This window comes from Mus caroli, unplaced genomic scaffold (genome assembly GCF_978045245.1).
Source record: "Mus caroli unplaced genomic scaffold, Mus_caroli_1 scaffold_17, whole genome shotgun sequence".
NCBI lineage: Eukaryota > Metazoa > Chordata > Mammalia > Rodentia > Muridae > Mus > Mus caroli.
Window position 1 is genome coordinate 22,913,560 of NW_028227272.1, and position 17,250 is coordinate 22,930,809.

At 43.5% G+C, this 17,250-nt stretch overlaps 1 protein-coding gene across 2 annotated transcripts in view; it reads right to left on the reverse strand.

Moving 5' to 3' along the window:
- Positions 1 to 319: 319 nt before the first annotated feature.
- Positions 320 to 17,250, reverse strand: part of P3h2 (prolyl 3-hydroxylase 2) — a 163,105-nt gene continuing 146,174 nt past the window's right edge. For both annotated transcript variants that reach the window (XM_085832456.1, XM_021184956.3), the window contains exon 15: positions 320 to 13,259. In XM_085832456.1, coding sequence (XP_085688582.1) covers positions 13,167 to 13,259 — 93 coding nt within the window. In that variant the 3' untranslated portion in view covers positions 320 to 13,166. The remainder of the gene's footprint in view (positions 13,260 to 17,250) is intronic.

The following is a 17,250-nucleotide window of genomic DNA, read 5'->3' on the forward strand; positions in this document are numbered from 1 at the left end:
TTGTTTTGCATAATCAATCACTCACCTGCAAACCTGGGGGTTTCCCTATCAGATGACAGGTGACAAGAGTCATGGAAAGGATTCAAATCCTCTAAGGTGGCTCAATGATGTCAACCCAATTACCCGAGACAGCTTATCTGCACAGCAACGGCCCTCGGGTGTCAGTACCTGTGTGGACTTGGGTGGAATTCTTTGCTGGGACACTTGGCTGACAGCAAGTCTGCTCATCCCTGCCTCTTCCTGCCCCCCACCCCCCGCCCCCGAGAGGAAAGCAGCATTAGCCCCTCTCCAAAGCCCAGGGACCTTGCCTGAGTTCTGGAGATAACAATATGCATAGCAACTTTTGTATTCTGCTAGAGAAAGGCTTCAAGGGTGGCGCTGATACCCCACAGTCCTGCACCTGGGTTAATCCACCCGTTAAGTCATTTCAGCCTATTCCACAAACAGCTGCTTCTCTTGCTTCCACGCCTGTGCTGCCCCGCCCTTTCCTGCTTTGACCACCTCTGTTTCTTTTCTAGAACTCATGTGGCTTCTTCACATTCCAGACTGAATGGGTGAGGCCAAGCATGGAGGGTCTGTGCACTGTGCACTATGCCTTTACTTGTCTTGAGAGGGTAGAATGCATTGGGTTTTAGATACTGCAACTAGCATCCCTTTGGAAGACCTAGGTCATTAAACATGTGGACTTAGTGGGCTTGAATATTCCTAAAGGTGTTATCTACCTTTACCCATCTGTGATCATGTAAATTCTGACTCTGGATATAGGATGACCTGTTCAGGATCCTACATCCATTGCACATCAAACCAGGGTATAGTAGCATACTCTACACGAGATGTGCTACAGAACCACAGAAAGGTCTCAGGCAAAGATGGGGCTCAGGAGCTTAGTTTCTCCTTCCCTATAATGAAAAACCAAGTCCCCAGTGCAGTTCTGTGAAGAATGAGGAACATGGTAAACACACACACAGAAATGCATGCACATGGGAGGAACTTCCCAGAGGATATTTCAACATTCAACAGTAACTATTACACTTGCAACAGTGGCCCTCTGCTGTGTTACCAAACAAGATGACAACAGCAAAGTTCTATTCAAGCACACAGCAAGGAGGAGATCCATCTGATAACACAGCCACATTGTAGGTTTGTTACTGAAGAGGAAGGTGCTGACCTTACTGGGCTCCTTTGTTTCTACAGGGAATTAGACAGAGGAAGTGGAATAACCGGTCTGGGTCTTTGAGCTTGGGGTGTGGCAGCCCTAGCACTTAAAGTGTCTCCTTTAAATTTACTGATTCATCTCTTTGTACCCTTTCTCTATTTCTAAGATGTTGGAAGAGAATTTTTCCCCCTGGAGATAGCATAGCTGTGGACAGAATATCATAGACATAATGGAGGGAGGAGAGAACACTTCCCTTTTCAGAAACGATGCTATTATTTTCAATGAGACAGACCAGAACCCTTCCTCTATCTTCTCTGGAGCTCCCTTGTCTTCATGACTAATTTGGGGATCCACCTACTCTTAGGACTAGTGGTCTAGTAGTAAGGAAGAAATCTCCCAGGCACTTCCTTGGTCATAAAGGGTGCAGGTCTTTGACATTAGAGGTGGGTGCCTCCCTCTATACCATTTTTCGGGATCTTGGGGCAACTTAGCCATGGGATGTGACTCAATTTCTGCCCTGTTATGAAATGCCTGTGCCAGCTTGGCATAGTCACCTGCCTCATTTGCATTTCTCCACATGTGGCGTTCTCATGCCTCTGTGCACATTGCTTTCCTTAGCTGTAGCTTATGCAATGTCTTACTTCCCTGCATTAAGATCTCTGGCTTTTGGACTCCATTTAAGTTTAGGCAGAAAATCAGATTCTGGTCTTTTACTTGCCATTGCCTCATGGACTCTGAGAAGAAGTCTACTTGTAGCATCTTATTGAGTCTGGTATGCTTTTTCCAATGTCTCTCAAGTCCTGAGTCACTGAGTTAGAATGGGTACCTCTCAGTCCATTGCCCTTCACACAGCTTGCTCATTTCTTGTTTTAGTAGCATGTGCATGAGTTCATGTATTCATTCAGTGAGCACTTCTGATTTTCTTCTATGATATGTGCCTCTTCAGGCTCTGGAAATAGAGTAGTGATTATATTTCCATCCTTCGCAAAGGAATACAGTTGGTAAATAAAGTAAGTCAAGTCAATTCTGAGCAGAGCGTTTGATACAAAAGCATGAAAACGTTAAGAAGAAAAAGGCAATGATATTGATGACTGCAGAAGTTCAAATGGAAAGAGATACCATAGCCAGCTGCCCCAAGAAGGTAGACTATGATCGCCCACTTGCCACAGATGGGATACATGGAAACATATGAGCATGCTCCAGGTGTAAGTAACAAAAATGTAAAGGCAGGAGTGTGACAGCCACTACCAGGAACAGTAAGGAGGCCAGCACCACTGACTATAGCATAGAGGGTATTGGAAACAAAACAGAGAGGTTACTGGCTCCAATGTCATGAGAAATTATAACAACTCGGCTGGTGAGTAGGAAAAATATGAAAGGATTTTGTAGATTAACAGGGTTTGACTTGTGTTTTTAAAGTATTGCCCAGTTCTGTGCTTGGAACCTACAGAACAGAGACAAGAAAAGAAGCAAAAAGAAATGCTAATGGGTTACTTTCAGACAAGACATGTTGATTGCTCCTAGCAAGGTGCTGAGAATCATGGTGACAGAAAGGTAGTGTGTGTGAAGAGCTGGAGTGGTCACAGCTGGGGAATTATGGGTAGAAGGAAGGTCATAGACAGAAGGGTAGGGCAGTCTGTTCAGGAGAGAGTCTGGATTTAGTATAGGATGGTAGGCAATCATAGAAGGCCTCCTAGAGGAGAAAGCATATCCCAGGGTGAAGCAGATACATGAGGTAGAGTGACCAGCTGTCCATACTCCCCCTGGACTGCACTGCTTTTAACACTTCTGTAGTGTGGAAATAGTGGTGGTGGAGAAAGGATGAGAATGTTCCAGAGTCTATGGGTGGCCCAGGACAATTGTTCTTTGTTCGATATGGCTGGAAGAAGCCAAAAGATTGGTCACCCTTGTAATTGAACAGAACAGCATAGAAACATCCCATCAAAGAGACTGGAGATTCTACCCACAACAGAGAACAAAGGGATGTAGGTAGACAGCAGGATGGTTTGGAGAAGTAGGCAAAGGCTCCGATATGCTGAGTTTTTTACACCAGGTAGAAAATATTTGATGTGTTTCAACATCACTGGCAGTGCTCTAAGAAGAAGTGAAAATACAAACAACTTAGAGAGGCCACTAGGACCTTCAATTTATTTATGTAAAAGTCTTCAACCAAACATCATGGTATCGGGTAAGGTTAAAAAAAAAAAACAAACAGGGTAAAATGAAGAATTAGAGTAGAAGCTGTGTTTGCAGCAAGCTGTGTTTCCACCCAGGTGTTCTGTAGCCACATGGATGTTTTTATGCCTAGAAGGATCACATCACTCCACAGCAGTGGCTCTCAACCTCCCGAATGCTGCAACGCTTTAATACAGTTCCTCAAATTGTGGTGACCCTCACTCATAAAATTAATTTTGCTACTCCATAGCTGTAAATATTGCTACTGTTGTGACTCATAATCTAAACATCTGATATGCAGGATATCTAATATGCAACCCCTGTGAAAGGATCGTTTGATTCCCAGATGGGTCACTACCTGCAGGTTGAGAATCCACAGGTTCTAAAGCCAAAGGGGTCGACCACTGTTGCCCAATTTGCAAGGATGGTATGAATGTTCTCCTTGGCTCTGCATCTCATGCCCATGACTTTTGCCCTTTTCTCCTTGGTGACTTGCCTCCAGGTCATTTCTTTTTCTTCCAAGCATCTCCATATACTCCTCAAATTTCACGTCTCTCTGCTGCAGCCTGATACAGGCTAGTGGATGCTCACAAAGATCTGCATTGGGATCAGTGGGCATAGAATCAGCTGGGTGCAGTTGACAGTTTGGGAGAGGAACGTCCTCATGGCAAATATAAAACCAATTATTAATAAAAGCTGCCTGCTCCATTATTTTCACCTGCCATCAATCATAGATAATCACAATGCTAAACCTTCTTCCTACTGGGGCAGACTAATCAGGCTCCCATTCTTGGTCTGAGTCACTGTAAGGGATTCCTCATTGGTCTCCATAAATTGTGTCTTTCATGTTCAATACCATAAAAGCCATTTTTGCTAGTATGCCAACTGAGAGATAAAAGCAAACATTTCTGACTTCCCCAAATCTCAAACTTCCTGTGGTTAAAGCCTGCACATCTCATTTTAACTTGGTCAATGTCACAATGCCCAGACAATAACCTAATACCTGAAACATCTTCTGTTTATTCAACATCCCAAACTCTAATTCCTGAGATTGTGTGTGCCACAATATCCAGGGTTTCCATCTGCATCAGCAAGAAGGAAAACTAGTTTTGTTTCTGGCCCTATGTGGGATGCCTTGGGTGATTTTAAGCAAGTCACTTTCCCTTCAAGAGGTTCAATTTTTCCTTAGTCAGATTAATATAATACCTGCAAAGCTGAAGTCACAGGATTGCTGGGAGGGCCAGATGACATCATGGCTTTGAAAGCCACCACCCTTATAAGCCAAAGTGGTAGCTATGAATGGTAGGTATAATATTCTTGACAATGCAAGACTTTTTGATTTTGCTTGTACGGTTTATTTTATCCGCCACTCCTTTTATCTTAGCTACTCTACATAATATGATGAACAGCCATAGGGTAACTGCTTTGTAAGGTTTAGCTCTCCTCTACAAACATATCCCAATTATACATCCTTTGTATTTGTGCAGGTACCAGCATAAAGTCTTAATTGTGTATGGTCATCTCTCTTCGTCTATAAGTGATACTGAATTTTATGTTTATTTAACTTCCTTCCTAATTGAAAACACACAAGAGATGTTAAATTAAGTCTTGAGGAAGTGAGTGTCCAAATGAACTAACGAATGTAGAGACATCTCATTTTTTAACCCCTCAGAGCAAATTATGCTAATAGTGCCCTCTGCTGCTGACTGGTGGGTTCATGTCTGCTGTGCAGTGGAAGAGAATGCACTAGAATAATAGTGGAAGAACAGTAGGAGAAAGAGGTAGACTTGTGTGTGGGGCTGATGGAACAAAGATAAGAGCTGAAATGCCACTGTTTTCATGAAGCTAGAGAGTCAAAAGGCTCTGTGAGGTGGCTGTAGGAAAGTCAGGTTTCTGCTTTCTAGATAGGTGGTAAACATCCAGTTTCTAGTGAGAATACCCATCAATTTTATACAATGAGGTTTTCTTTTCCTCTGTTTATATCAGGGCAACAAATGTGTTTTTATGGCTAGAGGCTATTTCTGCATGTTATTATGTGAAAATTGATTTGAATTTTCTGGAGTTGTTCATGGACAATCATCAGCATGTTTGTGGCTGCTTTGTAGTAGATAGTAAAAATGACCCCACCCCCTACCTTCTTGAGATCACATGATAAATTCTGTGCATTTCCCATTTATGATCTCAAATAAACTTCCTGGTAACTAATGAGAGAGGTATGACTAGCCTTTTTTTCACACATAAATACTTTAAACCTGAGAGGAATAGGAATGTCCATTATTTAAGAGCTGGTCCAAAGCCCCAAGAGGTATCAAGGGAGACCCGGGTATGATCTCACCTTTCCCTGCCAACCTTTAGTTAATTTCAATACACTGTGAAATAGGGAGTGTATCTACCCTGGTCTTCCTCTGCTGGTCTGTAAACAACACGCAGTGTCATGGCAATGAATTTTTCTTAGTCTCTCTATCATGCTATCATGAGCTTGCTAGTTTCCATCCCACTTGCTGTAGAGAAACCAAACACTGGCTTAAGCTCAGGGAGAGAAAATACTGTGATCATCATGGATGGCCAAACATCCTTCTCTTTAAGTTGTCCATCTTTCTGCATGTGGAAGTTTTATTCCACAGGATGCTAGACATAATGATACAATCTGTGCGGATTCTGAAAACAGACTTGTTTATAAAGTTTTCAACACGACAGTTAGTCATATGTGACAATGGGATTTTAGTGGGCAATGTGTCCTGGTGGATAGGTACACCTCAGAGTCCCCCAGGAAGCAACACTTTCTGGTACTGAGCCTTTTGAAGTGGCTCACTAGTGCTTCAAAGCAAAGTTCCTGGTACAGGGAGCACATCTGATGTGCTTTTATTACCCTTCAAGACAAAAAACTTCACTCACAAGCCAAATGTCTGGAAGGAAAAATCTGTACCCTGTACTCAGGCCTGCGGCCTGGAAGTTCAGAGAGGGCTGGGAGTGCTCTGTGAGGAAACCAGAGCATGTCTGAACAGAGTGCTTTCAGACTGAGGCTCCAAGCCAGGGCAGCCGCCATCTTGGGAGGAGTCACCCTTTAAGGATTTCTACAGGCGTATGTAGAAGTGGGTGAGGCCTAAGGTCAAATAACTCTGGGTCACTCCCCTGCCTCCTAATTATCCCAGTAGCTTAAAACTGTCAGAACTACAACACATCCAGTCTGTGCTTCTCTGGGAACTGACTTCAGTCAGATTTTACCTTCCTCAGGTTTCTTTTTCTCTTATATAGAGTACTAACCTGCTGTACCTGACTGTTAGGAAAAACACAGTAGTCCATTTTAAAGGAAGCAAGAAAGAAGAATATTGTCCCAGGAATCTACACTCTCTAGTCAAAGGAACCTTGCATGGTAGCTCTTGATACAGAGCTGAAGAGTAAATTATTTTAAGACTGCTCAGAAGCAAAGTGTATAAAAAAGATGTGATGTCGTGGATGTTGAATACATAGAGGGGGGTGGGAAATACAGTTGTTATTTAATTACCAACATTAACTTCAAAGAAATATAACTAATTCATCTTCATATTATCTCACAAGAAAAACATACCCTGAAACTCTGAGCTTTAAAAATAGGATGGGAAAGCAGGGGTGTGCTTAGTAGATGTTGCTAAATAACACTGGAGATGATGAGAAACCAAAACATTGTCCCGGTGACCAGAAGCCTTGAAGTCAGTTTCTGAGCCTCGGGCACTCTGTGATTTCTTCAAAATCTAAGGAATACTGTTGCCTAAGACCTTCAAAGGCACTTGCGAATGTGAACAGACCAAAAAACAGGCAGAGAGAAGAAACAGTGCGATTGGACACAAGTTGTGTAATATTTGACCATTTGGTTTTAAAGAAGGGAAGTTGGCTCCATTAACTCCTGTTGAAGATAATTTTCTCCTAGTGTTTCCTAAGGACTCTGAAACCCTGTTATCTGTATATTACCGGGAAGGATGTCTTTTAACACCGCACACACGGCCCTGACCCTCTGAGCTTACGAGAGGCTTTCAGCTTTTCAGACATCATGCTTCATGGCTAGAATGTCTTCCTGACTCTGCTGTGAAAGGGCAAGGGGTTGTGTGAGTAGACTGTCCCGAAGGTGTGTGGGGCAGAAAGATCCCTGGGTTCCTAGGCAGAGGAAACACTGCAGGTGAGGCCGTGGGCTCTGGCTGTGTGAGGGCCTCTCTGAGCCACTTCTGACTGCAGCTTCTCCTCTCCTCTTGGATAGGAAGCACGCTCCCTCAGGGCGCCACTCCACCCACTTAAATAATAACTCTCTTGCCAGGGAATGAAATAAAACTTCCTCCTTACCTGGTATTTATTTGGATTTTCACAGCACTCATTAAAGTCTTTTTCCTAAGGCAATCTGCAGTACAGATCCTATTTCACCCTAACCCCTAACAACAACTTCAATATGAACTCTCAAAGGCTCAGTGTTTTAGACTTCCAGGAGCTGGCCCATTGACGCCTAGGACTTCACACATGGGGACTTGGTGCAGGGAGAGTTCGGGGCCCCATCTGCTAGAATTAATCAGGACAGGGCATTCAACAACCAGTTCAGCTGTCACCTCTGTAACCTGTTCACCATCCCGACCTCCTCCTTCTCTGAATTCATCTGGCCATTCCTTCCTACATCTGGCATAACTCATGCATTACACTATTTATTTTATGTTGCCAATTCATTGACCTCGGTTTTCCTTCACTTTATTCTGAGTCCCTCCATTCATTCTCAGTATACTCATGGCCTTTACGTAGCCACTCAAGACTATCTGAGAAACAAACTCAGTAATGATCAAAAGCTTTGTTCAATCTTCTTCCCCAAGACTGCCTCTTTCCTCCTATCTACAAAATAAAGATCGTATTAAACATCCCTCATAATTATGTACTTATATATGAATGCCAAGTGCTTCAAGACCATAAAATGAGTTATAAATGCCAACTGTGATTATAAGTCTTTGAAACAATGGGATATATGGTTAGTGAGTGGAAAAAGATGAGACACGGCCATTAATTCTTGCCCGGTCCCTGCTTCTACCCCACCCACCACCAGATGTAACTCAAGGGTGAAAACATGAATCTGGAAAGGGGAAGGCTTTAACTAAGGTCTATAGGACTCCTGAGACTTATGTCAGGGACCTGCCTTCATAGGGGAAGGCATTCAAGTCAGAGAAGAAGAGCCTAAGGAAGGGTTTCCATATATAAATAAGACTAATATCCAGTTTGAGGTTGAAGTGGAAACCCTGATGGAAAAGGGTCATTCTTATTTACCTAGGACAGAGGGGGTGGTGAGCAAGTGACAGGGGAAATGAGCAGACATAGCTCCCAACCTTTCTCCTGGATGCTCTTTTATTGTCCTATGGAGGAAAGAGAAGCAGGCCATTTTCCTCTCCTGATTTCTGCCTCCTTCAGATACACAGCTACCCTGGCCAGAAAAAGGTATGTTTTACAGTGAATGAGCAGCCAATCACATCCCCCCTCCCTAGCCTCATTTCAGGAACGTGGAGAGGAGCGGGAATATAATCTTCAGCTATTGCATTATGGCTTCTTAATAAGATTTCTGAAGCCAGAGATGATTCACTAATTCAAGCACTTCCCATGGCCTCTGGCATCCATTGTACAGAAGACCAAGATCAAGCATTCACATGGCCTCTGCCATCCATTGTATAGCAGACCAGGATCAAGCATTCACATGGCCTCTGCCATCCATTGTATAGCAGACCAGGATCAAGCATTCACATGGCCTCTGCCATCCATTGTACTGAAGAACAGGATCAATGATCAGATTGTTCCAAGTTTGTCATTGTTGGCTCTCAGAGGTCAGGACAGTAGTGGGCACAGCAAGCATTGTGTTCTGTAGGGAGGAGGAGGAGGAGGAGGAGGAGGAGGAGGAGGAGGCAACAGAGACTTTGACAGTCTGACAAAGCCACTGTTCCAGCCCAGCAGTGAGCTCAAAGGTGGTTGACATGACTTGTCTCTATGCATCCAAAGCTATTAACCAGGTAAAAACAAACCAGACCCTGTGTCTCCAATTGAAAACATCAAATTGTCAGGGAGCAGAAGATTTGTGGGTGGGCTGCTGGGACCATGTGGGAGGGTAACGTCATTCCACAGGCTTCTTGGTGATAGGTGGGAGAAACCCAGGGTCTTGTAGTTTGGAATTTTTGCCAAATGGCTCCTCTTTTCCCCCAAGAGTTCAGTGTGTGGGATCTGTCTCCCTTTCCCCACTTTCCAGCTTCAACAATCTCAGCTTCCTCCGGATACTTAATGCTTTGGCATGAGGAGCTGCTGAGGTGGCCCCATTACTCCTTCCTTGACGTCATTGAGGGAGTTGTTCCCTGTGGCTGTCTTCTGTGAAATAATTCAGCATTTGTACTTCAATTAAAATTCATAGGTATAAATTATTAAATGGAACTGACTCATTCCGTGGCTCCTCTTCAGCTGAGTACATGCCAAAGAAATGTTACTTATGTGTGAATGATGAAAAGCCAGGAAAACGGAGAGGTCCTTGTCAGCTGAGAGGCAGGCTATACAGAAAGGTACTTCACATCCCAGGTCACACTGTCCTAGGTCAGTCCACGCTAAGTTTAAGTCAAAGACAATCTCTACCTTTGAGGGGCAGCAAAAAGACACCATCCATGATTCCCTCATGATCTCTATACCTGTCATGGGGGTTGCTGGGCACTAGGTATGTCTCATGAAGGAACTGGAAGCAAGTTGAATTAGGGACTTGTGTCCGATGTATCTCATGGAACAGAAGGAGATGCATGCTGTCCCACAGCTGTTAGTTGGAAAAGAAAAGGAGTTTATGTGATTCTAGAAAATCAAACCTTTCCTGTTAGCAAATTAGTTAGGCCTGGGCAGATGGCGTAGAGAGCAACAGTTCTCAGAGTGTTTTGCTTTTCTCTGGTAAGATCTTGCTTCTTCCTCTGGCTCCATGCTCTTAAGTCAAGGAAAATGTCTACAGGCAGTCATTACAGTGTTCATGGCTCTCTTTGTCTTCCACTGTTAAATGGGCATTGTTAAATGGGCTTAGAACATGTATGCATTCCCCAGGAATGAGCATGTTTAGTGTTATATCTGTTCAATACAGTATTATGATGATGAAAACCAGCCTTTGAAATATAGAACTTTGAAAAAGGAAGGGACAAATGGTCCTTAAGTGATTAAAAAAAAAAGTAGGACTTTGTTATTTACTCTGCTGTGAGCATAGGGTCCATGTGTGTAAACAAGGGAAAAGGTGGCCCTGGTGGAAGGATCTAGACCTGCAGTGGCATGGATGAGAGAGGCAAGTTCCATCTTTGGCCAAAGAGATAAACGTACGAATTCTCTAGGTAGAGGGAGCCCTGCATCTAGATTTCAGCCTCACAGGCAAGGCATTCTTGTATCCCATATTCCAACAGCTCTGGCTTCAGTTCTACTCCTGTCTGCTCTAACTCGGTCATCACAGCATCATGTCGGAGCCTCAGTTTTTGCCCAAAGTTAAAGAGGGAACTGGATTGTAATTTCTTTGGCTTTCTTCAGCCCTTATAACTACAAATATTCGAATGGGATTTTCCACTTATTTGCAAACAGGACTATTTAACATATAGACTCTAATTTCTGAGTTTGGCTTTCCTAAGTCATCTGATGGCACTCCCTAAATATTTGAATGAAATTATGCATGGTTTGATGTGGAGCAGATTAAAAAAAAATGAATGCTTTAGTAGATCTTCGATGTTCCAGGTGTAAAGCAGCATGGCCAACCAGCAGAACGGGAACAACCACTCCCTGCTGTCAGCGTGACACACGATGGGATCGCACACAACAGTGGCGGCATCTACTGAGGCGCTTACCCACTTTCTACAGGCTGGATGGCACATTCTGTGCTGAAGCTGCTGCCTCTCCCAGGGCACGAGCGCACCCAGGAAACAAGAACTGTGCAGAGCCAAGGTCTGATTTCTTTGTTGATGTCTTGTAACCAGAAAACAGAAATTAGATCCTTGCCCAGATCTGTCTATCATGGAGTTTTTGTGCCAGCAAGTGCTTTGCAGAGGAGAACAAACAAATTAACTGCTCCACATATCACGAACTGTCAACCGTAAAGTCGGGGTAAAAGTTTCACAGCCATATACACCTGTAGTGACGTCACTTGCCACTCTCAGATGTTAGCAGAAAAATAAATTTGCTTGTATTTTTTAATATTTCTAATATTAGTCTTGCTGTTGGTTTGTGTTCAGTTTGAATCTTGAGGAAGGCATAGGGTTTTGGAAACAATTATAATGAATGACACCATTTTCAGAAGACGAACTGGAGTCCAGAAAGAGGAAGGGAGTTAGTTGCTTTAGGTCACCCGGGAATTGAGAGCTTTGCCCAGTCTTCTATGGCAGAGATGCATCCAGAATTCTGGTTTGGCAGTAGTAGGCCAACAACACACAGCACTGTAGTTGAATTTCTCCGTTCCATCGAGCAAAGTCTTCTAAGCCCTATCCAGATCACAAGTGGCAGAAAGTGAACCTCCCCTTTACTGGAGCACATTGCAACAGTGGGTGTGGTCTGAGAGCAGAGCCTTTGCAGTGAACCCCGAAGTCTTTGAGTTCTCTGAATTAACACTCCAGCTTGCTAGCCAGTCTTGTTCCCTCCAAAGCAAGTTACCCACTTTCTTGCAGACCACTGTCTGCTGGCAGAGTTGTCATGGTCCATTGTTCCTGGGTTGTCCCAGATAGTTACAAAAGCATCATTGGAAGATAAAATAGGGTGTGCATCAGAAGACAAGTGCTGTAACAAGGATCCCTTTATTAAACACTTCACACACAGCATGCCTCTGTGAGCTGACAGCAGCAGGAAGAGGAGGCTGTCCAACAGAAGCCATTGAGGTGCAGCCTGTGAGAAACAGCTCTGAATTTATACCAGCAGGAGCCCCTCTCCAGAAGCAATAGTGCCTAGGGCAGGGCAATTAAAGGCATTCATTCTTCCATCACCACTGGGGTGAACTTACACTGCTGGAACCTCTGTGTGCCTGTTTAGGTGTCCCCCTTTACAGAGCACTGTGGAGGGGAATCAGAACTTCATTTGAAAACACCAGTCCTAACATTCTACCCAAGGGGACCCCGTGCCATAGTCCTTATTCCAGTGGTGGCTTCCTCAAGCCTGAAAGATGCTGTTCTCTGTGATTCTTGGGGCTAGGCAGAATGTGTCCTGGAAGCTCCTAGACACGAGGCAAGCTTGCTGTGAAGAGTCTGAACTCTCAGCCAACAGTGCCATGAAAGGTGATGGGGGAAAGGCAGCAAACCATAGAAGCCTGAGACCAATTCACATCCTATCTTTAGACTCGGGCACACTCTAGCTGTAGGGTGCTAAGTGCAGGCTGATCATGTTGAGATTCTGAATATGCAGCAAAGTAACTGTGTATGTGTATGTGTGTGTGTGTGTGTGTGTGTGTGTGTGTGTGTGCGCGCGCGCGCGCAATGTAGTGTTTGTGTATCTGGGTGGTATGTGTTTGGGTATGCTTATGTTTGTCTTATGTATGTGTGGCATATTTGGGAGTTTGTGCCATGTGTAAGTGGCCTGTGTGCACTTCGGTAGTGTATTTCTGTTGTATGTTTACTGGTGTGACATGGAGAGTGTGGGTATTGTGACTCAGTGTGGTGTGTACTCGAGGGTGTGACTGGGCTCTGAATGATGAACTGAAGCAAATCAATTAAGACCAGAAGAAAGCAAATCAAGCAAAGTTGGGAACAGGGAAATCTAACGACTCTTAATATCCTGTTAATTTATACTACAGCTCTGTACAAAAATAAAAAGGTTCTCATAAGATTATCTATTTAAATAAATATTCAATAGAGCACTCTCTTTTCTATAGCTCATCTTTGGGGTTAATATTCATTCCATGCTTCCCGCTCTGTTCTTGATCCAAGATGGCAATCACTTCATCTGCCTGTATCCGCTCCTGCAAAAAGACAATTGACACATTTCTGGTACAAGCGTAATAACCAGCCCGGGCAGCAGATGCTTCCCAACATTTCCAGCCAACCATCTGTGCACAGATTGGTGCAACACCCAGACAGGGATAAGCCTACTTCAGCCAAACCGGTACGCTCTTCACACATCCCCATATTCTAAGCAATTACCTTCCGAGATGGCTCTTACAGAAGATGTTTCATCTATTCATTGGCTTCCTACCCTTTCTGTCTCTCAGGCCTCATCATCTCTTACTTAGCTCAGTGTCTCTCAGAAAAGATTACTCATCTTTTGCCAGGAAAGTCTGCTCCTGGTCTCCCACACTTGATAAGGTTTTTGGCCCTGTCTTTCTGTGTCCTGTGTCTGTCCCTGTCTTTTTAATGGAGAATGAAGGACAGAGTTTCTCAGACATGGTACTACTGACACTTGAAGGAACAGAGAGAGAGAGAGAGAGAGAGAGAGAGAGAGAGAGAGAGAGAGAGAGAGAGAGAGAGAGAGAGAGAGAGAGAAACTTTCCTGTATACTGCTAATGTTAACATCCCTGGTCTAGAAGATGTCTCCACATTGTGGGAATTAAAACTGGGTCTGGACATTGTGAAAGGTCCTCTAAATAGCTAAGTGCTACATCTTAAGAGTAACTCATTCAGATTCTTCTCACGGGGTATTCTAGAAGGTTCCAAACAAGTTTCCCTCCTTGTTCAGGCTTCTGGTGGACAATCTCCCTTAAGTCTAACTGCAACACTATTCCACATGGCACTCACCATTCTTCAGTTGGCTCCTGGTTCTGTCTTCTTGGTGAGCTTTCAGATTTTTAATATTGTTTTTTCTTCCTCAGTTATATTGTGTGCTGCCCCTCTGTTGCTCACCTTCTACTAAAACTTTTGGTTACCTCAAAGTCTCTGAGTATTCATTCGCAAAATAGCTTCCCAGCCCTGGTTTGAAATACACCCTTTCCCCCTGAAGACTCCCAGTATAGTCTGTGTTTTCTTTAACCCCTGTACCAGTGCAGCATAGAGACAGCAGGTCTTCTTAAACTTCCAAGGCAACCTCCCCTTGAAGTTAAACCCTTGTTAGCTGTGGTACTCCTCTAATCTAAGTCCACATGTTGGCTAATGTCATCTTTTCTGTATAGTCATCCCCTGCTACTAGGGGAGCTTACAAGGGTGTGAGGAGCGGAGAATGGCCACAGTGGCTTCTTAGCAGCTAGACAAAAAGTCCACCAGCCTAATATGAACTGTGAAACACTGCCCCTGGCTCCTTCTCACCCTTATATCCAACACTCTCCTTTTAGAAAACATGCCGTTCTGGCTACTTTGGCCTTCTTTCTGTGGGCTGCGTTTTCAGGTTTTTTGTTTTCTTGGTGCTGGGGATTGGGTCCAGAAGCTAGCACATGCAAGGCGTGTGCTGCAATCCTGAGCTGCCTCCCCGTCCAGTTTTGTTTCTCAAGTACACTACCCCAAACCTCTGTTCTTCTGCAAGCCAACTTCAGCCCGGACTCCCTCTCTTCCAGTGTTCCTTGTAGTTGGCTCACATATCATGCATTTGTAAATGGTTTGTCTAATATCTACTGTTAATTCAGTTATGTTATTCTATTTTTATATAGAATATATATAAATATAGCAATAGAGGCATTGCCGTTGTAATAAATCTGATTATTTACATGCTTTTGCTTATTTGCAGTCCCTTTTTCTTCTTTTAGGTTATAAAAAGGAGAGAGAAGGATCTCATTGTCTTGGTCACTGAAATATTCCCAGTGCCCATAAAACCCACTACCTCTTGTCAAGGGCTCTATTATATAAAAAAAGAAGTATTTATGGGAATGAAGGCCTAAAGTGCATCTCCCCAGCGATGCTCAGCTTATAAATCTTATTGCCAACATTTAATTCCCAAATTAAACCTTCCCTAACTGATTCTTTATGTCCCTAAGTGATCATTTACTGCAGACAATTCTTACAAAACGTCCCTAGTTGTTTAATAATGTGGGTCCCTGATATCATCTCTCTGGCTTGACATTAAGTTCCATGAAAGCAGGAATTTTGTCCTGTCCAGTTTCTGTTCCCCTTTGTCAGGTCCTAGTACCGTTTTCAGCATATTAAGTTATAAGAATAACTGTGTTCTGACTTGAAAAGAAAGCTCTTGCCAGGTAGGAGCTGGGAGTTAACAACGATACAGGCAAAGATACTAAATAATGGAGAACTGCATCGTTACATCTGAAAGCATGGGGCTCAGCAAGCTGACACACATGCAAAGCTTTCACATTTGATGACCACAAGAAACTCTCAGTACACGTTTCTCTTAAGAAGGAAGAAACCTATATAACCAGCAAACCCAGACACTATTGCATATGCCAGAAAGATTTTGCCGACATGACCCTGATATAGCTATCTCTTGTGAGGCTATTCCAGTGCCTGGCAAATACAGAAGTGGATGCTCACAGTCATATATTGGGTGGAACACAGGGCCCCTAATGAAGGATCTAGAGAAAATACCCAAGTAGCTGAAGGGGTCTGTAACCCTATAAGAGGATCAACAATATAAACTAACCGGTACCCCCCAGAGCTGTGTCTCTAGCTGCATATGTAGCAGAGGATGGCCTAGTCGGCCATAAATGGGAGGAGAGGCCCTTGGTCTTGCAAAGATCATATGCCCTAGTACAGAGGAATGTCAGGGCCAGGAAGCGGGAGTGTGTGGGTAGGGGAGCAGGGTGGTGGAGGGTATAGGGGACTTTGAGGATAGCATTTGAAATGTAAATGAAGGAAATATCTAAGAAAAAGAAAAAGAAAAAAAAAGAGGGAAGAAACCCAAGTGCTGGGACAGATGTCTACAGACCACCTAATATCTTATTATGTATGTATGTGACTGAATACTCCTTGAAGATTCTCTCTCTCTCTCTCTCTCTCTCTCTCTCTCCCCTTTTCTTTCTTTCTTTCTTTCTTCCTTCCTTTCTTTCTTTCTTTCTCTCTCTCTTTCTTTCTTTTGATCTCTCTCTCACACACACATATATACACATATATACATACATATATATTCACACACACACACACACACACATGATTTTTTTTTTTTTTTTTTGAGACAGAGTTTTCTCTTGGTTGCCCTGGCTGTACTGCAACTCACTCTGTAGACAAAGCTGGCCTGGGACTCAGAAATCCGCCTGCTTCTGCTCCTCAGTGCTGGGAGTAAAGACATGCACAACCATGCACATACAGTAACTTATATAAAGAACCTGCTACTATTCTTAGACAGGTTTTCTGAGTTCAGAAATCCTATCTAAGTTGGTGTTTAAACCAGGGATTCACAAACGTTGTTACATTATAGAAGCACCTGGGAAGATTTAAACTCCTGGTACTCAGAAAGCTCTGGACATAGTTAGATACTCACATCTGAAGGTGGGAATCAGGCATTAGTGTTTTAGGGATCAGACTCTCATGTGATTCCTGGAAGTTTTTCCAGAGGAGAAAGTTTTCAATTAGTAATTCTACGAGGTGCTTGTCAATTCCTACTCTGACCACTAGATGGCACTAAAGCCTGTACACTGGAGAAGTTTCTTAGTACTTTTCCATGTAGCATAAACACTGGTGTTGAAGCGTCTTGAGTAGGAAGGAGCCGTGAACAAGTTATGTATTAATTATTTTAATAAAATGCTGCAATTTATTGTGATGGAGTGGTGGATATAAAATTAATACTAGAGTAGGGTGCCGATTTTTCTGTCTAGACCTTTACATAGGGCAATGGTGCTGGGGGAAAGAGAAACTACAGGGGAAGGAGGATGCTGCACATCCTGCAAAGTTATCTGGGCTCTGCTAGGTTCTGGCCATTGGTGCCTTTTTTGTCTTTCTTTGTGCCTGAGCTAGTGCAAGCTGTTCTTACAGCCCCGACATAAGATGCTACTGAGGTGCGCACCTTTCCTGGCTGCCGACTTCCCCTGTACTTTTCTTCTGTTCATCCTCTGTTCAGTTCTGACCTAAAGCCCTACCTAG